At 43.8% G+C, this 22,764-nt stretch overlaps 2 protein-coding genes across 2 annotated transcripts; one reads left to right on the top strand and one right to left on the bottom strand.

Moving 5' to 3' along the window:
* Positions 1-2,442: 2,442 nt before the first annotated feature.
* LOC119815169 (cystatin-9-like) lies at positions 2,443-7,906 on the top strand. Its single transcript, XM_038331352.1, has 3 exons — positions 2,443-2,664; positions 4,138-4,251; positions 7,829-7,906. The coding sequence occupies exons 1-3, from the start codon at positions 2,443-2,445 to the stop codon at positions 7,904-7,906; spliced, it is 414 nt and encodes a 137-aa protein (XP_038187280.1).
* Positions 7,907-11,700: 3,794 nt separating this feature from the next.
* Positions 11,701-15,382, bottom strand: LOC119815167 (cystatin-9-like). The gene is made up of 3 exons (XM_038331351.1): positions 15,173-15,382; positions 13,049-13,162; positions 11,701-11,787 (listed from the first exon to the last, which is right to left on the bottom strand). Exons 1-3 carry the CDS (start codon positions 15,380-15,382, stop codon positions 11,701-11,703), a joined length of 411 nt encoding a protein of 136 aa, XP_038187279.1.
* Positions 15,383-22,764: the final 7,382 nt, after the last annotated feature.

The raw sequence follows: 22,764 nt of genomic DNA, 5'->3' as shown, positions 1-22,764 counted from the left end.
GAAAGAGTGTATCTTCTGAGATGTTAGTGAAGAGAGAGCATGGTTCTTTTTCTGAACAAGGTAACACCTCTCTCCTCTGGGCAAAGGAAGAGACATGAGTTAAGATGTTCCCAAGTCTGCCTTCTATGGAAACCAAGATACATGAAGGAGCTGCATCTCACAGATCCCCAGAAATGCAGCTACCATGAATAACTGAGGTACTCTGATATGTCAGAGACTACAAAGATTATATCTGGATATTCTGAGCCAGGGTTAAGCCCCCCCCCTTTTTTTTTGTTTTTTTGAGACAGGGTTTCTCTGGTTTCTCTGTAGTTTTGGAGCCTATCCTAGAACTAGCTATTGTAGACCAGGCTGGTCTCGAACTCACAGCAATACACCTGCCTCTGCCTCCTGAATGCTAGGATTAAAGGCGTGCACCACCACTGCCTGGCTAAGCACACTACTTATGGAAGAAAAATATGAAAAGGTAAACTGTTATGGTGTTTGGGGGCCATGGACTCTCTGTCCAATAACTTCTGTGTCTTAAGAACAGCTATGAGCAATGCATAAATGAGGGAGGGTAATAAACCACATTTACACAGCAGATGGTGGCCTGGAAATAGCTCTTGGGACATAGTTGACAATCTGACAGTAAAAGACAAAGGTGGGAACCATGCGCAACCATTGGGAAGCAGGGAAAAAATGGGCCCCACCTCCAGGAAGGAGACAGGTAAAGGTTGTGTGTGGCCATAGCTTAGGGTCACTCAACATAAAGGGGTGTGGAGACAACAAGGTTTATATTAACAACAACGTGTTACCAAGGCACATGAGAGTCCACTAGTGGAGACTATTGCGGGGAAAACTGCAAGGATGAGAAAGGAAAAAAATCAGAGGCCAGAACAAAGCTCAAGGGACAGAAAGCAAAGAGAGCTGCTCTGTGAACATCTATGGGGTTTTCTCCTTCCAAGTCGTGTTACAGAGCAGAAGAAAGGTGGAGATGAGAAGGGACAACATGAAGCACCAAACTTCTGGATATCTATCTATCTATCTATCTATCTATCTATCTATCTATCTTTCATCTATGTCTGTAATCCCAGTACCTCGGAAGGGGAGACAGAAGGATTATGAGTTCATGACTTGTCTAGGCTGTATACTGATACCCTATTCTCAAAACAAACAAACATAACATAACAAAATCAAAGGTACAGAGAAAGAAGTCACCATAGTCATCATCCTACATGCATCTACCAATGAGTTAGAAATATAAAATAAAACCCATATATATAGCTATATATGCATATATATATACACATACCTATATATAGTTAAAGAACTAAAAACATGGTGATGGTTAAAAATTTTGTTTTGCAAAAGATATGATCAGGTACTGCAATTATGGTAAAGGAAGTTTATTTCATTGCCTTTTCATAGGGACATTTGGAAGATGTGTGGTCAGCAATAAAAGTGTGTGTGTGTGTGCATGTATATTGTGTGCATATATATGAATGTGCACATGCACACAGAGATCACACTGAGGTCACTTGTCTTTGTTGCTCACACCTATTTCCTTGAGACAGTGTCTCTCACTGAACCTCCTGTCCTTTGTCCCTGCACAACCAATTGCTCTGTCAGTAGTTGGACCAAAGCTATGAAGCAACAAGGAAGTGACACAGGACAGTGGTCTTCATTCTCAACCTAATCCTGAAGGCCCCAGGCCAGTGGTGCTCAGGCAGGCTTTGCGCATGTCCCATGAGCCTCCAGCCGCTGTGCCTCCTCAGATTCAAAGCTTATTCTTCTCTCTTATTTTTTGCATCTCAGTCGCTCCTTGCCTCACTGACTTCCACTAGCACACACATATGTCTTAGGGCCATGTCTTAGATTTAGTATTCAAATCTGGAGGGTTCTGATGACAACTCCTCTGTCTCATTGAAGATCAGGAGCAGATGTGGCTGACCACATCTAAGTATGCTCTTCCCCATTGGCTGATTCTCTCCAGCACATCCTGTTTGGTGTCCTGTTCATCTTTCCAGGACTGGGGGTGATTTAAAAACCAGACCATGGTGGCACATGCTTTTAATCCCAGCACTCAGAAGGCAGGGGCAGGCAGAGCTCCAAATTCAAGGCCAGCCTGGTCTATATAGTGAGTTCCAGGACAACCAGGGTACACAGAGAAACCCTGTCTCAAAAACAAAAACAAACAAATGCAAACATACAAACAAAAACCACAAAAACAAAACCCAACCAAAAAAAAAAAAAACCCAAAAAGCAAAAACAAAACAAAACAAAACATCTTTGTTGGAGCAAACAAGAATAGGAGAGGGTGTAAAACAGAGAGACATCTGAGAAGGTGGAGTCTGTGCCCGAGCTGAAGAGACTATGCCATAGAGCTGGGCCTGATAAGCAAGCTCCGGTAGGGCTGAGGGGCTGAGACAGGCAAAGCAGTGACTGTGAAATTCTGGCACCATGTCCTACACGCAGGAAAGGAAAACTCTCTCTCGTGCTCCTCTGCTGCTCTTCCTAAGCTTCCAGTCCCTCATCACTCCTGTTTCGAAGGCCGATGAGGAAACGGCCACCTCTATTTATTTCCTTCCCACGGTGGAGTTTGCTGTGGACACGTTCAACCAGAAAAGTCAGGAGGAATACGCCTACAGGGTGGAACATATCCTGAGTTCCTGGAAGGAGGAGGTAAGTGACCACATCCTTGCCTGTCCTGCCTGAATATACCTGCTACTCAGTGAGGATCCACCTCTTTTGCAGGTTATGCGTAACCTAATTCAGACAGTTTCAATGTTTAACATACCTTTTCCACACAAATTCTTTTAAAATCAGATCATGCTCTATCCACATGCAAGATACATATGTCATTCTTATTGGTTTGAAACACTTTAAATGAGTAATTTTAGAGTGAGCATTCCTTTCTAATTATTTTTATTGTATTTTATTCATTCATTCATTCATTCATTTAATGTGTGTGTGAGTGTATGTGTGTTGGCACACACAGAGGTCAGAGAATAAAGAGGGGAGTCAGTTCTCTTCTTCCACCATGTAAATATTAGATATTGAGTTCACGCTGTCATCCTTGGTGGCAAGTGCATTTACCTGATGAGTCATCTTACTGGCCCCAGAACAGACATTTCTGAGCAATTAAAATCACCCAGTAAGTAAAAGATTTACACACAAAAAGGTGGTGATAGATGAAGCTGAAAAATAAGTCAGACACAAAATTTAAAGCAAACAAACCAAAACAGTAATTGGTAAAAATGGATAAAGTAAAACAAAGATAAACAGAAAAGAGGCTGGGGATTCATGGAGCACAGAAAGAGAGCACCAGACAGCTCCTCTTCTCAATTCCCTCCTGCTCTGGGCCCCTGGCTGACCCACTCTGTCCACTGACCACATCAGACCCTCTTTATCATCCTATAATGTCCTTACAGAATGTGGTGAGGATAGCAATGCTCATCTTCAATGTTGCACTTCTGGCCGTGGGGGAGGGGCACGCAATTATCCTTCCCTGGCAAGGGAAAGGCTAAGGGCCTCTAGCCCTGCCCAGCGCTGAGGCCTCTGAGATCACTGCTCAGCATCTAAGTGGTTTTCAGAAGCACAGATTGTAAAAAAAAAAAAAAAAAAACACAACCCCCACTACACACACACAAAAAAAAAAAAAACCCCACAAAAACCAAAACAAAACAAAACCCAAGGTTTCTGAAACACTGCTCTGGGCTGTGCTTGTACTGCAGGTGTTTTACTTATAGCTCAGTTGAAAAGCATCTGGAGATCTGTGTTAGGGCTGACTATCCAGTAAGCACTGGTAAAGCCACCACCCTGCCAGAGCATGTCTTGTGTCCTCTGGGAATGCAGGTGTAAGTTCAGGTGTCTGCTGAGAGCAAAGTCTGGGTTTTTATGGTCGAATGTGGATTACAGGGACTGGAGATAATGGACTCAGCCTTGACTTCTCTGCTTTCCAACAGGTTCTTCCACTTTGGGTTCTTAACTCTCTAATCTAGAGGCTGCCTCCCTGGCTTCTGTCTCCATAGAGTTGACACCAGGCCTTGGAAGAACTCCAAATGGAGAAGAAGCTGGATCACACACTAAGCACAGTCACAGAGTCTCTTAATTGGCAAGAAGGGTCTGTTCACTTTAATTTTTTTCTGTGTGCAGGTGAATTTTCCAGCTGTTTACTCCATGAAGCTTCAGCTGCGTAGAACCATGTGCAAGAAATTTGAGGAAAGCCTCGACACTTGCCACTTTCAGCAGAGCTACAGTCCGAATAATGTAAGGCAGGGCACACACCTCCATGGTTTTTACAGCTGTGAGGGCTACAGGGATGGGCTGGGGCAGTAGGAACTGGGCAGTTAGTCATAAGACATCTATGGTCACAAGTAGAGAAAAAAAATGAATGGACACAAGTTTCTAGTACTTAGCTTCCTTTTCTCACTTGAATACAATGCAGGTTCCAAACCCAGGGAACAGTGCCACCCCTAGTAGGCTGGGTCATTCTGTAATTAATGTAATCAAGACAATCCCCTACCAACATTCTTGCAGGCCAACCTGATCTATGTCATCCTTCACTGAAACGATCTTCCCAGATTTGTAATAAGGATGCCGCTAGTTTGTTCCTGGCAGCTTAGCCCCAAAATAATCACACAGAAACTGTATTAATTAAATCACTGCTTGGCCCATTAGCTCTAGCTTCTTATTAGCTAACTCTTACATATTAATTTAACCCATTTCTATTAATCTGTGTATTGCCATGTGGCTGTCACTTACCAGCTAAAGTTCCTAGTGTCTGTCTCCAGTGGGCTACATGGCTTCTCTCTGAATCTGCCTTCTTCCACCCAGAATTCTGCTTATTTTTCTCCACCTAGCTCTGTTCCCTGCACAGGCCCAAGACAGTTTCTTTGTTAACCAATAGTAATCACAGCATACAGAGGGAAATCCCACATCACATCCCCTTTTCTGTTTAAATAAAAAGGAAGGTTTAACTTTAACACAGTAAAATTACATATAACAAAACAGATATCAAGCAATAATTACAGTTACAATACTTATATTTATTTTATCTCTTATCATAACTAAGAAAAACTATAACTCCTACTATAAATTCTTCAACTCCATCAAAGACTCCAGAAGGATATAATATTACCTAGGTAAACAATAAGTTCATTGTAAGAAACTTCCAAAACTCTAGAATTGACAGAGACATCTTGCGCCTGGACACTCACCTATAGTTCTTCTGTGCCATTGGGGCATCCATCTTCAGCCTACAGGTCCATACTATCCAGCAGACTTTTCCATGAAGCAGGAAATTTCAAAGAAAATTCCGCCTATACTGGCAGTTTGTCATTTACTTTCTTCTGTGTCCTGCAGAATGTCTAGCAGACTTTCATGAAGCAGGAAACTTGAAGGATTGTCTCACCTTTAGTCAAATTCAGCAATCATTTCTCTGTAGGTCCTGCTTGTCCAGTTTATCAAGCAGTCCAGGCAAGAACAGTTTCTTGCCCAAATGGCTAACCAACTCCATAAGGAGATTCTTTGATATCCATCATTCTCTTGAAGTAATTGGGGCTGCCAGGAGCAGATGTGTCTCATTGTCATGAAAAGTCTCAAGCTCTTAAAACATTTTAAATGCCATATTATATTTCATAGCCTTTGAAAGGTTTGAAGAATGCCTATCCATCTGAAATACACCTCTGTTCATCTAGAAAACCTAACATGACTACAAGCTTGACTATTATAGATGATTATCTATTAACCTATGTTTCTTAATTATAAATTAAATTTTTAAATGAGCTACACAAATACAATACCTTAATCAAGGTCATAAATATACATATAACAGAATTGACTTTAAATTTGTATCAATAAACCAAGTTCCATGCTAATGAAAATCTCTATAGCACATCCCCCCTTAAACATTTTCTATCCAAGCTGCTTCCTGCTGTTTACTGGTTGAAGTAATTATTTGAGGGGCATTCAAGATGACCTTTCAGAGGCTCTTGGTCCATCAAACAACATTAGTCTGGAATGATTCCATAGGTTCTCATCCTCTGTGGAAACAAAAGAAGAACTTCTTTTCCAAAGCAACATAGTCTCAGACTCAAATTGTGAAGTCAAGATACCTTTAAAGTATATCTGTTGGTTACTTAGCTCCTTCACAGTCAAAAAAATTCAAAGAAAACACAATAATATACAAAATCCAGACTCTCTGTGAATTTTCCATCTTTACATGGCTTATTTTTCTTTACTCCTTTTAATATTTGACTGTCTATATTCTGTCTCTTTAAAGACTTTGTTTTATTTTTTTTAAAAAAACATTTACTTCTTTTTATAACTCTCTGTACTCTTTTTCTTCTCTCTCCCAAGCCTATGTACATTTATCCAACACTGTGACCCATTTAGAGGTCTTCTATGTCTGAATCTGTCCTGTTGTGTATCTGAAATTCTTTTGTCTTGAAGAGCTTTTGAAATGGTAAGCAGCTTGGTTGCTCTGGATGCTAGCTCTCTCTCTCCACTTTCAAAATGGTGGAGGTACCATTACTGTCAGCTCTGGGACCCCCAGGTAGGAGCTGTGCTCAGTATTTTAACTCTGAGAATGAGCATGCAGCACATAAACCCTTTTTATCCGAGTAATAACTAAATCTGCCATACAGAGCATTGCATGGCCTGGAAATACCTCTGTGTATGGAGACAGGAATCCACCATGCTCTCCTGCCTGTACACTCTTAGCAGTCCTGATCCCAACACCTGCCCAGGCTGGGGCACTGAGCTACAGACATGGTCTCAGCTACTTTCGCACGTAGGCATACAAGCACCAGGGCCCACAAACCCCATTCAAGTGCTTTATAGCCAGACCTCCAGAAAGAGTCAGAGTTCACACCAGCAGCACAGCCCAGAAAACCAGCATTTCAAAACCTTGACTTTTTTTTTTTCTGCTACATCTGAATCAGGAAAACCTGGAAATCTTTCTTAAAGGAGGCACAGCATGCCTCCAGCTAGCAAAACCCATTTGGGAAAATAAATGCAGCTAAACTTTGTGTTTTTTTTTTTTTTTTGTGTGTGTGTCTAGAATTCCTTTTCAAGCCTTCTCAGGTTTTATATGGATTTAGTCCATCACGTTGGCAAGCCCATTTGTAGTAAGGTGGCCACTAGTTCGTTCCCAGTCACTTAGCCCTGAAATAACCACACAGAAAATGTATTAATTAAATCACTGCTTGGCTCATTAGCTCTAGCTTCTTATTGGCTAACTCTTACATATTAATTTAACCCATTTCTATTAATCTGTGTATCACCATGTGGCTGTGGCTTACTGGCTAAAGTTCCCAGCGTCTATCTCTGGTGGGCTACATGGTTTCTCTCTGACTCTGCCTTCTTCCTTCTTTTTAGTTTTCCCCACCTAGCTCTGTTCCCTGCACAGGCCCAAGACAGTTTCTTTGTTAACCAATGGTAATCACAGCATACAAAGGGAAATCCCACATCATCCCAGATGATTCTAGATCATGTAAGGTTGATAGTTGAAACTAACCATCACAGTTGGTAATCCTAGCAGGGTGCTTAATCATTACTGTTAGGTATGTGAATCACACAGGGACATCCTAGATATTTGTCTATAGGTCACTGTCTGCTGCCCATGGAATGGAAGCAGTGTCCTGGATTACCATGGGGCTTTAGATCAAGATATGGGTCAACACTTGCCAAGGGTTCACTCGGTTGTCATGTCCAAAGGTCCTTATCTCCTTCTACTACCTATTGGTCTACAGAAGTGAAGAGTGAAATAGATGCTATTTGGAGCACAAGCCACAAACTTCCTTCACCTTCTCCATTCAATGTCTTCTCTTATTCTTTCCCCCAGACCTTCATCTGCCTGTTCACTGTTGGTACCTTTCCCTGGGTAACAGAATTCAAGCTCTACAAGCAGGAGTGCTCATAGTTCCTCAGGTTGGAGTCATCATGGACTGGTCCTTCTTTCACTTCTTTCTGCATCCATGAAGCGGTTGTCCTTGGCAGGGCCTCTATGTGCTCATGTTCCTTGTTTTGCAACATTGTGTAGTGTCAAGACTGAGTATGCGGATAATAACCAAAAAATTTCATATTGCTCTTGTTTCATCATTTAGCTCATTAAAAATTGCATTTCTGACAACTTTCCATGTGTGTTTTTAGAGGAAGCACCATGGGCTGGTGGTGGTGACAGTTTGAGCTTCTAAGATGTTCTCCTAACCTTGACATTCCTGATGGGGGAACAAAGGAAACATAAGTAAGTAATATGTATCAGAATTGCTGTCACAAAGTCAAGAAACACAAGGGCTGTGATTTCCCAGGGTATCAAATATCCAAGACAGGGCCCAGGCAGATCTTCTGCCACTCTCACCTTAGCGTATGTGTTCCAACAGGATGTGCTATTGACATGAACATGTTGTAGTTTAGGTAATTCTTGATCTTTGGTGCCAAAACCTTCATTAGAGCCCTCTGGGTGATTCTGGGACTCTCTCAAATGCCAGCCCACTGCCAGTTGTCACCCTAACTACCATTGATGCCCTGTCAGCTCAGGGCTTCCTGATCCTTGGTAGTCCTGGGCAATTCTGTCACGTCAAACAATTCCAGCAAAGGAATTCACAACTGTTTGTTGTACAGTTGTAATTTTTGCAGTATAGACAGCAATGGAAACTAACATTTTTTATCACCTCATTACATTGATGCCTAGAGAAAGGCTGTTTCCCCAAACATTCCCATGTAAGGAATTTGTACCTGCTTGATAACCCTTTGGGTTCTGTAGTGAAAATTAGCAGGTGTTGACCAATGCTCAGCTTTTGAATGACAGCCAAGCTGTTAGAATCTCAAACCCACGTTGTCTTCTTTCTTTTTCCTTATTGAGACCTGGAAATACTCACTGGAACAGTTGACTGTCAAATTTTCCCAGAGATAACTGCCCATTCTAAAGGGTTCCAACAGACTATCCTCTGGGGGTGGCATCTTTTGTGTCCCAGACTACCGGCAAATAATCACTAGGAATTTTTATATAATATTCCATTATCAAATCACTGCAGGTGGGAAACTATTTGCAGATAGTGGACTTGTGTTACTGTCAAATGATTTCTCTTTTTAGTTTTCTTATAATAGTCTAGAAATACATTTTGTTTGTTGTTAGATTTTAACAATGGATTGTAATCTGAAAGAAAAAACCTCTTGGAAAAAGTCAAGGTGCGATTCAGCAATCAGATGCACGTGGAGCATCAGTAAACATACTTATGGAAGGAACTAGTGTTTTGAAAATCAGGAAGAGCTTGGGTTGAAGGGGACACTTTCTGTATTCAGTCAGTGCTTCTTGTTGGGAGTGTGAGGTCCCAAACCCAGCACCAGCCAGCCACATAGGAACAGGCACAAGCTGGGAGGAAAGGGGGCATGTGTTTCATGGGGGTAATACTAGTAAGAACCCTTTCTCTATGGTCTTGGGTAAGTGGTTCAGGTCTAAGATATCTGTTGGGGGGGGGGGAATAAAGTCTTGGTTTAGTATTATCTTGAGGTCTTCCATGAATACCAGTACTGAGGGTCTTCAGGGGTCTCTTGAGCGGAGAGATGAGAACAGAGAGCTTAGGGTTCTAAGGTTTTGCTGTCGTGAGTGGTGAGAAAAACTCAATTTGACTCCTTCCAGTGGTTTGGTTTTATTTTTCTGTGGTGCTGGGGTCAATTACTGAGCATGATGCATGCTAAGCAGGCATTAGGTCACATCCCTAGCTCTTTAATGGTGGTTTTTAACAGCACTTTTTCTAGCGTATTGTTTCATACACAGACTCCAGGTTCTAGATTATGAAAGGTCTGACTTTCATCAGCTAATGAACACACCAAAAAACTTCTTTTATCTGGTGAATATATGCTCTAGCAAATGCAATAAATCCTATAGTCTGAAAGGCCTCACAACTGGTCCAACTACCATTATATATTGGATACAGTATAATTTTATATGGGGCATCTCTAAGGAGATGCTCAACAAAGGTGAAGGAGCTCAACACTGAAAGCAATGGAGCCTGCTGTGGGAGGGAGCCCTTCCAAGACTTCCAACTGCATCAGAGAGCACTGAGCACAATGGGTCCTGTGGGAGCACTACCTGTTCAGTAGACCCTTATGTTGCTTGAGGCCTCCTAGGATCTCACATCTGATGAAAAACTAAGATAAAGAAAACTTTTAGAGATAAAACTCATAGCCTTCGTTTGGGCAAATAAGAAAACACACACACACACAAATATACATACATACATTATATGCATCAGGAATGTCCAATGACAAAGCTATGTTCTACCATTGTCTTTATTGGGGTTACTATTGCTGTGATGAAACATTATGACCAAAAGCAACTTGGAGAAGAAATGGTTTATTTGGCTTACATATCCAAAGTCACAGTCAGTCCCTTAAAGGAAGCAAGGCAGGAATTCAAACAGGGCAGGACCCAGGGAGAGGAGCTGTTGCAGAGGCCTCTAATGAGTGCTGCTTACTGACTTGCTTAGCCTGCTTTCTTATAGAACCCAGGACCATCAGCCCAGTGATGGTATCACTTACAATGGGTTGGATCCTCTCCCATCAATCATTAATTTTAAAACTGCACTAAAGCCAGATCTTATAGAGACATTTTCCCAACCTTCCTTCCTTCCTTCCTTCCTCCCTCCCTCCCTCCCTCCCTTCCTTCCTTCCTTATGACTCTAAACTGTGTCAAGTTGAGGTAAAGCTAGCCAGCATAAGTATCATAAACAGCAAGATTTTATAGACTGAAAGGAGATGAAAGCTGAAGATACGCCACACTCAATGGCTAAGTATTTTATTATACGTGCACTATGTGATAGGTGTGCCTAAGTGTTTACCTTCTAGAAACAGAGTGTAATAGAAGATTCTAAGCAATTGTAGTTTCTTTTTAGATCTCTGAAAAGCATTATTTTCAAGGCAGCTAGAGTTTTAGCTTGGTGAACATATTGAGGTAATTTCTGGTTTTTATTTTATTGATAAGAGTAGATTACAATTTTTTCTTTTTACTGATTTTTGTTATTTGAAAATTTTATGCCTGTGTTCTATGTATTCTGATTCCTTTATCCTTATCTTCCTCTCATCCCTGTTAATACCCCACCTTTCCACCACCCCCACATTTTTACCAGATTCTTGACTTATGACTTTGTTTTGTGACCATCTAGTTTAACCGGGGACATTTGTACGACACTTGGATTGGGACTCTTTTTTGGAGTCTGATGGGGTCATCAGTAGGTACACAACTAAATGCAGTGGTTCTTCATCTCCTAATAGCTCATCAGTGAAGAGTAGATTCTCTGAGTCCTTCTGTCCATGACTGACTGCTGATGGGATTGTATCTGTGTAGACTTGGGGAAGGCATCCACAGATGCTGCATTTGTCTTTGGAATGATTGTGTCTTCTGTATCTTCACCTCCAGGGGACACCTCTGACCTCCTTAGGCACATGAACATACACATACTACACACAAATACACATTAATAATCATAATTTTTAGAAAGGATTCTCTAAAATTCAGAGAACATTGTGGAAGAAGGAACAGAAAAAAATGTAGGAGCCAGAAAATAAAGAGATGAGATGTAAAATAATAAACACACAAAATCCCAGATACTTGCAAAAAGCACAGAGCTTCTTAAGTCTGTAATTGCTGCTTCCTATGAACGGCAGGTATCTTCAGAAAAAGGAGCAGGTGTGGACCAGTGCTGTGGATCCCAGTCAGGGAAGCCCCGTGGAACAAGTATTTTTCAACATGTTGAACTGTTTTGAGCGTGGGGTGCTGATGGTGAAGGAGCAGATGAAGGTCTAAGGGAGCAATCAAAATGGAACAGGGGATGGAGGAGGCTCAGGAAGCCTGTGGTTTATGGTCAGGATACTGTCTACTCAACCTTATCCCTTTCTTGACCAGCATTTGGAAGATTTTGGCCTTTGATCTACATGTGTAATCACCAACTCAAGCTCTGTTTGAGTGGTGAGCTGTCTGCATCTGGGCTTTCTCTTGATCCAGAGGCGTTTGGGTTATTGTCCTTACCTAATAAATAAGTGACCCTTAGAAGAACTGGACTGTTACTCTGTGATGCAAGCTCCCAGGAAGAGTAGGGGGATGCTCTGTTCCAGAAGGAGTTGACTACTGTCAGACATAAGTCATTAGTTGAGCTACTAAATTTTTCTTGATAGGGGTCTACTAGCCCTGGGTAGGGTTATCCCAAGAATTAGGTTGCCCTTTTCATTCTCCCTCAGAAAAGCTGCTGGTCCTTCTACTGGACATAGGTTCTGAAGAGCAGACAGTAGGGCCCCTTTTCTCACTCCCTTTTCAGGCTGTGTGTCAGTGAAGGGTCCCTAATATAGCATCAGAATTCATTAGGTTCTTTCCTCTGAATCCAGGGGAGGAGGATGACCACCAAACAATGAGCAATTGCTACTCATGTCCAAGATGCAGAACCAAAGATGGCATGGGCATCATGAGGCCTTGACATCAACAAGGAACAGACAGTGGGCAGAGTTGGGGGGACACAGGTTGGCCAGGCCTCTGTAGCTTGTACCTAGGCTGCCTGTCTTTTAAAGGGACTCTTTTCCCATTAAGGCTTAGGAAGGAATTGTGGGAAATTTGCCACTAGTCCCTCCCTGTTTTTTTTTAAAGATTTATTTATTTATTATGTATACAGAGTTCTGTCTGTATGTGTGCCTACAGAACAGAAAAGGGCACCAGATCTCATTATAGACGGTTGTGAGCCACCATGTGGTTGCTAGGAATTGAACTCAGGACTTCTGGAAGAATAGTCAGCGCTCTTAACCTCTGAACCATCTCTCCAGCCATTTTTTTTTGTTTGTTTGCTTTTTGAGACAGGGTTTCTCTGTGGCTTTAGAGCCTGTCCTCTTGTAGACAAGGCTGGCCTGGAACTCACAGAGTTCTGCCTCCCAAGTGCAGGGATTAAAGGCGTGCACCACCACACCCCGGCTCCCTCCCTGGGTCTTTAAGCGCGGCTCTGTCACCTGCTCTTGCACTCTCGCCCAACTGGTAGCACCCACAACTGTGAAAGGGGTGGATGCTGGTGTCCCGCCTTACTTTTTCCAGTTCAGGGTCATCCTGAAAGGGGCAGGTGTCCAGGCTTTCCTCGAATGTCTTACAGATGGTCCTTCTCAGCCTCAGCTTCATGAGGAAAGTTGCTGGTAGCTTTTCCTGAAGAGAGAAAAAGCCTGACATGAGCAGATCCTTCTTGCTGCCTGTTTATATACTGGCCTCAGGTCTGTGGTCAATACGGGGAGAGACCTAGACTGTCTCCTGAGTTTGGAGCTTTCCAAGGCCTGAGATCTCTTTCTTGGAGGTGAAAGTCAAGGGCATAGTCTCTACCTTGGAGAGTTAAGAGTTTGGAGGTGGCAGTCTGGTAGAAGCTAGGTGAAGTCACAGGCTGAGTCATATACCACTAATATATCATCTACCTCAAGTGTCCACATTCTACCCCACCAAATGAAGTCTAATCTTCACTCTCAATAAGTGCCTGAACCAAAACCTGAATTTCTAGAGGACAGGCTCTGGGAGGGTAGTGGTTCTGCTGATAACTCAGCCCAACGAGATGAAGCCAGATCTGCAGTATACTGTCACAATTGTCACCTGATCTACATCAAGAGAATGCTTGTGTTTCAGTCACTATGCACCAGCACACAGGATTGGAATGGTGGCTTTAGGGATAGGTTTTTATAATGTGTGCTCTGAAATCCTCCTCCTGCTTTTTTCCACTGTATCTCCCTCATCCTTTCCCTAGTCTCCCATCCTTCCCATTCTTTCTTCCCACAAGGCCAATGCTGCCTATAGCTAATCCATAGCCATAGTCCACGGGTGAGACTCCAGCCCAAGAGGGCTCAGACAACAGAGTCATCTAGTGCTCTGCAGAGGTTCCCCGAGGTCACAGCACTGTGCAGGGCTGAAACCCCTCTGCCTTTCTTCTGCTGAGGAAGGAGGAACAAAGTATCCCTCAGCCGTGACCATAAGAGTGACCTTAGAAGGTGGTATTGACATCTTGAGGACATTCTGTAGGCATCCCATTACCAGGGAGCATTTTAGGATGGAGAAGATGGCTTGATGTGGTCAATGAGATGAGCAAGTCTGCCAGGGGCCCAGAGTAGGAGGGAATCGAGAGAAGGAGCTGGGCTGGCCGGTGGCTCTCAAGACTATTAGCTAGTCCCTGGCCACAAGACAGTTGGTGAGTTCTCACCACTTACTCTTTTGTTCACTCTCTCAATTTTTCTAATTGCTCATTTGTGTGCATGAGTGTGCACATGTGTGTGCATGGAGCCTAGGGCGACACCAGAAGCTTTTCTCAGCAGCTTCTCTCTTTACTTTTTGACACAGGATATCCCACCGAAACTGAAGCTCAGCTAGACTAGGCTGGTCAAAACCAGCCCCTCTCCAGACCTTCCTGTCTCTGTTCTCCAAGCACTAGGCTTACACGTGCGCATCTGTGAGTCAGGCTTTTCAGATGGGTGATAGGGACCCTAACTATCATCTCTCCGTTTGTCTGGCAAGCACTTTACTGGCTGAGCCATCTCCCCAGCCCTCCAGTTGCTTTACCATTTAAATATCTTTGTAAGTTGCCCATGCTCCTCTAAAGAAAACCTGACCATGTTCCTGTAGGTATCTCTAATTAAACTCATTTGATCAATAACAAAAAAAGATAGACAAGTAGAAAGGGTATGGGTTGGGAAGAGAAAAGAAATAGACAAGGGTGGGAGGGGAACGAGAGAGAGAGAGACAGAGACAGAGACAAAGAGACAGAGAGGAATACTTTGAAAATACACTATATGCACTTATGAACCGTCACACAAAGCCTATTATTGTGCACAGTAAATATATACTAGCAAAAATCTTAAATTGTGACTTGACATATTTTCAGTCTTTGTCTGTGGAACTTTTGTGCAAATATTTTCTTTACTCATTAGAAATATCTCCCTAGATGCACCTATTCTAAAGTTATTATTATTAAGATTATTATTATTTTGACATAAATACCCAGATCCTTCTGTATGTGAGTAGACCTAATTTAAAAGAATGTATAAGCTAAAAAAGCATTCTAACCACTGAGAACAACTGATTTGTCATATGTAACTCAACCACAGACTGCAAATTGTCTAACTGAGACTGTCTTGCCGGCTTCATCAGCAAACAGTAACTGTAGTGGACAAGGTCACCCACCTGTGCCTTTGAGAAACTCATGATGTGAACCGGTCTGTAGGCATACTCGTCCTTGTTCTGATTGTTGAATGCGCTCACAGCAAACTTCACTATGTCAGGGTCACTGACAGGTTTATCAATGTAGAGTTTATCCTTTTCAGAACACCATGCGTGAGCTCCCTGGGCTTGGAAACCCAAGAGAAGTAACAATAATGCCCAAGGCAGAGCCATCTTCCCAGCTGGGCACAGTATGCCTCCTGTAAGGTCTGCTACCTGCCTTAGCCCTTACAGACTTACTCGCTTAGGTCTAACCCTTAAGTTCATTTCCTGGGCCCCAAACTCCTCCCTCAGGGCCTCCTCTCTGCCATCATAGTAAGTTCCTTCCACACTTGGTACCACCTCTCCCAGGCAAAACTGTTCTTTCACCTCCTGTCCCGGATGGAGCAAATGGGGCCAGGCAGGTGGTTTGGGGAGAACAAGCAAGGGGGAGGCAGAGGGCCCCTGATCTGAGTCTAGCTATGCTTGTTTCCTATGCCTCTAAGTGTGCAGCAGACCCTCCTCCACAGGATGCTCCACAGGAAGGTACTGAAAGATTTATGCTGACACCAGGTTTTAGGGAAAGGTAATTTCTGGGCAGGCCACTGGAGGAGACAATAACCCAGGGAAAGACAGATTTAAGGTGTGTGAGAAGGTGAGCATTTTGATAAGGGAGAATTGGAGCCTCTTGAATTGATGTCAGTTGTCTCCGCTCTTGACATTCCCAAGGAATGTTCCTCTGCGCCCCAGCCAGAGCAGGCATTCTTCTGCAGGGCTCTGGGAGATGTTGCCGGCCTTGAGGGGTTCAGAGTTGCAGGATCCAATCTCAGGAGCACTTCCTAAATCCGGTTTCTTAGTCTCACGGGTGTGCCGCTCCACTGCACTCTGCGGCATCCTAGCTAGCACGTCAGAGCCATCTCCTCATAGGGTTCAACAGAGGGGTGGGCATTTGCACCCAGAGTACAGGGACTAGAGGGGGAAGAGATCCCTTAGGTGGTGAGGGATGTGCCTGTTCTGTGGGCACTGGTGCCCTCTTGTGGCCTGGATTATTACAGCCCAGGAAGTACAATTTCTGGGTGGGATTTCTGGAGAGATGGTCATAGTCTCCAATCCAAGCAGCTAATTGGGAAGACACATCTGAGCCACTCCTTTGAATAAAGCTGAGGCCTTGTTCCCAAGGTGAAGTGTGCCTTTAGCCCGCGTGCATGTCTACAAGCAATTTTTGGAGACTGTGCTAGGCACTTCTGACCCTAAGCAGTGTATATCCACCTTCCTGCTCTTATCCTGCATCTGTATCTACATGTAATGCTTGGACCCTGTGCTTGGTACTTCTGACTCTAACTAGCATGTGTCCACATTCCTTCTGTGTCTGTAAAGGTCTGGAATGGCCTCCCTTCTTTGACTGGGCTTGGTTTTCTCAAGACATAAGTAAAGAATGAATGTCACCTTGTTCCAAAAGCTCTTGGGACTCACATTGTAAGAGTTCTGGCTCGCTAAGCTATATCCTGGAAGGTGTTGACTTTCCTTCTGGGGTGGGCAGCATCTCTGCTTTTTTTTGGCACTGAGCATCCTGTATGGGTCTCATAGCAAAGTTTCAGTAGTTTTTCGGGACTTCTAGAACCAAAGCTCTGTTTTTAGAAACATCAGTAACAAAAAGGATCAGGAATAACTAAGAACAAATTGCCAGACCTTCTTCATGAAGTGGTGACACCAGGAAGCCATCTTTGGGATGTGCTATGTGTACCTTAGTGGCCTGCAGTCGGGTGCTATTTTTAGGGCATTATTTTTTTTAGCCATCATCTGTAGCTATGTGCAACTTCTAAGGGGAACAGAATCTCTTAAGGGAATGCTAGCTATCATGGCTTTTTGGGAATCTATTCTCCCTGCTGGGTTGCCTTGCCCAGCCTTGATTCAGAAGGAGGAGCTTGATCCTGCCTCAACTTGATGTGCTATGCTCTGGTGACACCCATGGGAGGGCTGCCCCTTTCTGAATGGAGACAGAGGAGTGAGTTGGGAGGAGGTAGATGGGAGGCCGGGATAAGGTAGGCAGAAAGAACAGGAGGAGAGGAGGGAAGGGAAACTGTGGTCAGTACATAAAATAAATAAAAAAATTAATTAAAAAAAAGAACGCTAGCTCTCCATCCCAGAAGGGCTGTCCTGGGAGGGAATATACTCTTCTCATCGGTTCCATTGGGATGGTGGAGTGCCTGGCTCAGAGCATATCCCTGGCCCCGTCTTACTAGCCTGGCCTGTGTTGCCCCATCCTCTTACCAACCCACTCCAGCTTTCCCACACCTGCTCCTGGTTCTATGGGTCCTGCTAGGTCCCAGAATCCCCTGCTTGGCTTCTAGACCACTTCTTCAGAACCTTGTACTTTCTGTTTTGCATTCCCTTAGAGAACTCTCAAAAGCCCTATCAAATAGGCTGAAACACAAGATGGCATGCAGCATCCATGCATGTAAAAGAAGAAAGACGATATGTCTGGAACAAAGGGTCCCTGACACAGACAGAAGAGACTGTAGGATTCTAGGATTCTTTATTTGTGGTGTGTGTGTGGGGGGGTATGTATTTGTGTGTGTGTAGTGTGGTGTGTGTGTGTGTGTGTGTTTGTGTGATTGTGTGTTATCTATGTGGGGAATAGAGAACAACTTTAAGGAGTTGGTTATTTGGGTTCCAGTGATTGGACTCAGGTCACCAGCTTGTACAGCAAGCCCTTTTTACCAGCTGACCCTTCTTCTCTCTGGCCCATATTCCAAAGTTCTGGAGTTTTCTGCACCCACATCCTTGCTTCAGTTCTTCCATCTGTGACTTTTTTTTACTTCAGTCTTGACCATTGAAAGGATGAATCCGATCTAGACTTCCAGCAAATTTAAGCTAAAAGGGGGGTAATGGCTGCATGTAACAATGGCAAGGGGGTTACACTACATAATCAAAAGTATGTGAACCCTCAGCCTGAAACCCCTTGCCATATATACAAATCGGAAGTTCTGGAGGACCCATTTCTGGCCTCCTGCCACGCTTTCCTCACACTCCTAACTTGCCAGTGGGCTAGCCTCATCTCAGCTCCCTTCTGAGTGGAAGAGTGATGGATGTGGGGGACACTGCTCTATTCTGTCCGAGTGTTCAAAACTGACAAGTCTGTCTCTTTGGGTGTTTGTTTACACAGAAACCAAGGTTTCTGTTTAACTTTGGTTCTGTGAAGACAAAGTGTACTTGAGGGTGGTTAGAAGGAGGAGAGAGGACAAGTTGTTTCCTGAGATAAACACGTTCCTGTCTTAAAAGTGTGTGTTGCTGCTTATAGATGTCTATTAGAATGTCATTTGCTAAGTGGTGGCATATACTTGCAGTTCTTGAAGCCAGGAGGATGAGGCAGAAGGGTTGGGAGTTCAAAGCCAACCTGAGCTTCATAGGAAAACTCTGTCTCAAAGAACTGAGGGGCTGAGGGTGTAGCTCAGTGGTCAGTTGCTGCTGTGGCATCAGCTCAAGGATCTAAATCCAATCTCTAGTACTTTACAAAAGGATAAAATATCTTTTCCTTCCTTTCAGAAATCAAAAGTCTGGTGGCCTTTCTGTACCCAGGCCAGTGTTTACTGTGGCTCATGAAGCACAGCCAGACCCAGTTCTCTCTTCATGCTGAATGTGCCTTTCTTTGCTCAGCACTTGCCTGCTAACTAACAACAGCCCCAAACCTCTGTTTTAAACAAACAGCTCCAAAATGTTACAGTGCTAGATAAATATTAGTTTCAGGATAATGGAAAATCCAAATTCCAGAGGCCTTGTCTAACCAGGGAACTGTGTCTTACTTTGAGGGTAAAGCCATCTCTTGTTTAGCTTTTCTGGGGACCCCTGTGATGAGGACTCTACATAGACACCCAAAAGAAGAATTTCCATTAGGCCTAACTTCTCTGCTAGGAACTGTGGGTAAGCACTCCACGCCATCAGCTTCATGGAGACTTGAGAGAATCAACCAACGTTCCAGATAGGCAGCATAAGTTGTCTGAATGTCTAACATCTGCAACACTAAAGCTTTTAGTGTCCTTATGATGCCACAGTGGGACATTTCAGCTCTGACTTAGATGATGGCCATGACCAAAACGCAGTGGCACATATATTTGATATCAAGTTACCCTTGGGGAATGAATATTAGGTCTATATGAGTGTAAACGAGTTTTATTTTTAGACTTGGTTTCTGTTAGGTATGAAGGAAACCACAAAGCCCCCCAAAAGGATGGGCCCACTGATTATGCCCAAGATGACAGCCTAGGTGTTCATCTAGCTTGGGCTGGACACTGACAGGAAACATGGAAGGAGGCCGGGCGGTGGTGGCGCACGCCTTTAATCCCAGCCCTAGGGAGGCAGAGGCAGGCGGATCTCCGAGTTCGAGGCCAGCCTGGTCTACAAGAGCTAGTTCCAGGACAGGCTCTAGAAACTACAGGGAAACCCTGTCTTGAAAAACAAAAAAAAAAAAAAAAAAAGAAAGAAAGAAAAAGAAAAATAAGAAACATGGAAGGATTGCTGGAGGATACCTTCAACATTCCTTGGGAACCTATGGAAGGTCTCTGTTTGCCAGGAAGAGCTACTTCCCTATCTTCCCTTCCTCTGGTAGATAAAGCATTTGGCTACCTATTGGCATGTATACCAAAGCCAATGCTAGCCTCCAGACTCCCCTGGTCCCTATAAGCATGTAGTTGTTATTCATCCCAAAGTCCACACTAGCCTCTTGACTATGCTCACCTCCTCCACTCCTCCTGCACTGTGCTAGCTTCCAGGCCATTCCAGATTACAGCTCACTTCCTGCTCTGTTATTATGACAAGGTTCTCCCCAGCCATGGGGGGCCCGGCCATTCTCTCTCTTACCATCTCTGCTACTATTCTCGCTTCTTTCTCAGGTAGCCCTGGTCATGTCCAGTCTACTTTTTATTTTTTTCTCTTTACTCCGGATCCTTCAAGATGCCTCTAGATGTTCTCTCTTTCTTACCTACAATAATAAAACCCTTCCCCTCAAATCATGGAGTCACCCGCTTGGGCGATCTCTTCACTGTGACCTTGCTTATCGTTTCCGTATCTAAGACATCTTACTGTTTATAAATCTCCAAAATCCATAACAGTTCCAAATCCAAAGCTGAAAGCAAGTCATTCACTCCGGAGAGTGAGATGAGATATTGGGGTGAGCAGGAGTGTGAATCTGGGAACCTGTGAGAGATTTGGGTTGACAGTGAAGAAAACTGTTTTATCAGTGGACCCATCTGTAGAGACTCGAGTGTTTAGGTGATTTTTCTGGTCAGTATAATGCAGTTTCTAGAGGTCGTAGCAGGAGGCAAAGAAGGCAATAAACGAGTTCTTTGGTATTAAATGCACTGGAGTTTAAGCCTCTCTCCTAGCTCCTGAATCTTTTACTTTATGTTAACTCCGGTTTCTATGGCCATAAAATTAAAATTTTCTCCCTTGGGGAGTTGTGAAAAATGGAAGTGATGTGGAGAGCAAGGCACTAACAGAATGCCCATCAGGACAGGCGCTAACAGAATGCCCATCAGGACAGGCACTAACAGAATGCCCATCAGGACAGGCACTAACAAACAGAATGCCCATCAGGACAGGCACTAACAGAATGCCCATCAGGACAGGCACTAACAGAATGCCCATCAGGACAGGCACTAACAAACAGAATGCCCATCAGGACAGGCACTTCACAAACAGTCTCTGTCACGTTTGTCCCCATTGCCGATTACAGGGAAATTGTCCCTGTATCAAGCATTAATCCTTCATCATCAGGTAGGTTACAAATAAGTTATCATGGCTCCAAAGTATCTAAGATGCAAAATAGACATGCAGGAGGATGCTGGAGTCGGGGGCTGCTGTGGATGCAGGTTAAGAACTAGAGTTATACATTGTCGTGTGTCAAGTTCAGACTTGGTCTAATTCAGGTTGAGATCAGAGTTCAATAAAACTAATTCTGGATAATGAAACTGTACAGTTCCCTTTGAAAAGCTCTATGTTGGCTGTCTGTCTGTCATGGCAAACCACTCGAGATGCACACCTTAGAAAGAGGGAAGACTTGTTTGCTTACAGCTTCAGAATTTTCAGTCAGTGGCTGCTTGACCCCACTGCTTTCATTGGTGAGGCAGAATATCATGGCTGGGGAAGCCTGTGGTAAAGCTGCAGAGAAAGGAGAGAGGGGTATAGTTGGGGGTGTGGGGGTGATTTATCGAAAAGTTTGCATATTGCAAAGGTCTCAGTCTTTCCTTTGGCCTCTGTTCCTCTCCTATGACATGGTCAGATGCCACATTTAAACACTGTGTGGCCTTTCACAGCACCTTGTACCTGTTGGCTGATAAAACATGCCCACCCGCACATCCCCTCTCCAGTGTCAGAACAGTCCTGGGCTCTTTCTTTATTGGTGACAACTTTAGTTTCATTTGAAATAAGGCACAAGCCACAGCCGAGACCCTCGAAGCTTTTCCCAGTCACTCCACTGGCTCTTACAATGGCGCGCTGTCCTGAGAGCTTTCTCTGCAGAGCTGCTTTTTGGAATCTTCCTGCCTCGAACCGCACCATGTCCACAGTACACAATGTTCTCAAAATTTTCTTTCTGACAGTTTTGGGCAGTGTTTACTGCTCCTAGTTCCAAAACATTCTCTTTAGACTTGGCCAATGTGGTCATTGTGGTCTTTCCCCCTTTCTTAATGGCTCTCCAGGCCTGGACAATGGCTGCTTTCTCCTGGAAATGATTCCATTCAGAGCCCTTTTTGGATCTCCTGAAGCGGTTTCCGTCAACTCAGCCAAATTTCCACTTCCTTGGTGAGTGTTATTTAGAGAAAAACCTCAAGTGTCCAACAGCGGACTTGTTTTGGAACTGTCAGACGGTAAACCATGACGGGGCTCACACTTCCTTTTGAAGGACCAAACACTGATTTTCTTATTTTCTGCCTTCTTTAACTTTCCAGACTTATCAGCTATTCTTAACCAAGCTAACGTCTTTCTCAAGTGCCACCACAGTCCGGGTGAATTCTCGCCAAAGGTTTAGCTTGGAACTTATTTCTCCAATGCCCTGGGCAGGGGTTCCAGTGAAGAGACAACTAGGAGACTTATTAAAATAGAAATGTCATATTGTTGGAGCCCGCAAGACTATACAGTGAATGCACAGCTGACAGACCAATAGGCAGACCCACAGGAAGTGTATAAGTACACGTACTCATGGAATAACCCATTTTGCAGAGCTGCAGGAACACTTGTCTTTTGGAAAAGTCACTGTCATATCTGTAAAACCCTTGTGAAGCCATGATTCTTCCCTTCGAAATGGGATTCGTTCCCCAAACACCTCAGCAGTATGATTTCTACACAGGCAATGGAGCCACCTTGCTCCATTCCCACCACACCAGGAGGCCTTGGAGGGGTGGCATTCACTCTTTGTTCTAACAGTCAAATTTACATAGAGTCAATCCCACAAAATTACCTGCTAACAGACCACATAGAAATTTCTATAGAAGACAGGCACTGAGCAGGAAGGCAGCATGCCCCACCTTTGCTAACAAATATGGGCGTCCCCGAAGCTGGTTATCACAAAAGAGACTGGATGA

Source organism: Arvicola amphibius, chromosome 5, assembly GCF_903992535.2.
Source record: "Arvicola amphibius chromosome 5, mArvAmp1.2, whole genome shotgun sequence".
Taxonomy (NCBI): Eukaryota; Metazoa; Chordata; class Mammalia; order Rodentia; family Cricetidae; genus Arvicola; species Arvicola amphibius.
This window is presented reverse-complemented; position numbering and strand designations above follow the sequence as displayed.

Excerpts from the sequence above, each read along its gene's own strand:
- LOC119815169 (XM_038331352.1), top strand. The coding sequence starts at position 2,443 with ATGTCCTACACGCAGGAAAGGAAAACTCTCTCTCGTGCTCCTCTGCTG. Across the intron at positions 2,665-4,137 it reads TGAGTTCCTGGAAGGAGGAG|GTGAATTTTCCAGCTGTTTA; the intron begins GTAAGTGACCAC and ends TTCTGTGTGCAG. Across the intron at positions 4,252-7,828 it reads AGAGCTACAGTCCGAATAAT|ACCTTCATCTGCCTGTTCAC; the intron begins GTAAGGCAGGGC and ends TCTTTCCCCCAG.
- LOC119815167 (XM_038331351.1), bottom strand. The coding sequence starts at position 15,382 with ATGGCTCTGCCTTGGGCATTATTGTTACTTCTCTTGGGTTTCCAAGCC. Across the intron at positions 13,163-15,172 it reads TGAGTTTCTCAAAGGCACAG|GAAAAGCTACCAGCAACTTT; the intron begins GTGGGTGACCTT and ends TTCTCTCTTCAG. Across the intron at positions 11,788-13,048 it reads ATGACCCTGAACTGGAAAAA|ACCTTCATCTGCTCCTTCAC; the intron begins GTAAGGCGGGAC and ends TTGCTCCCTTAG.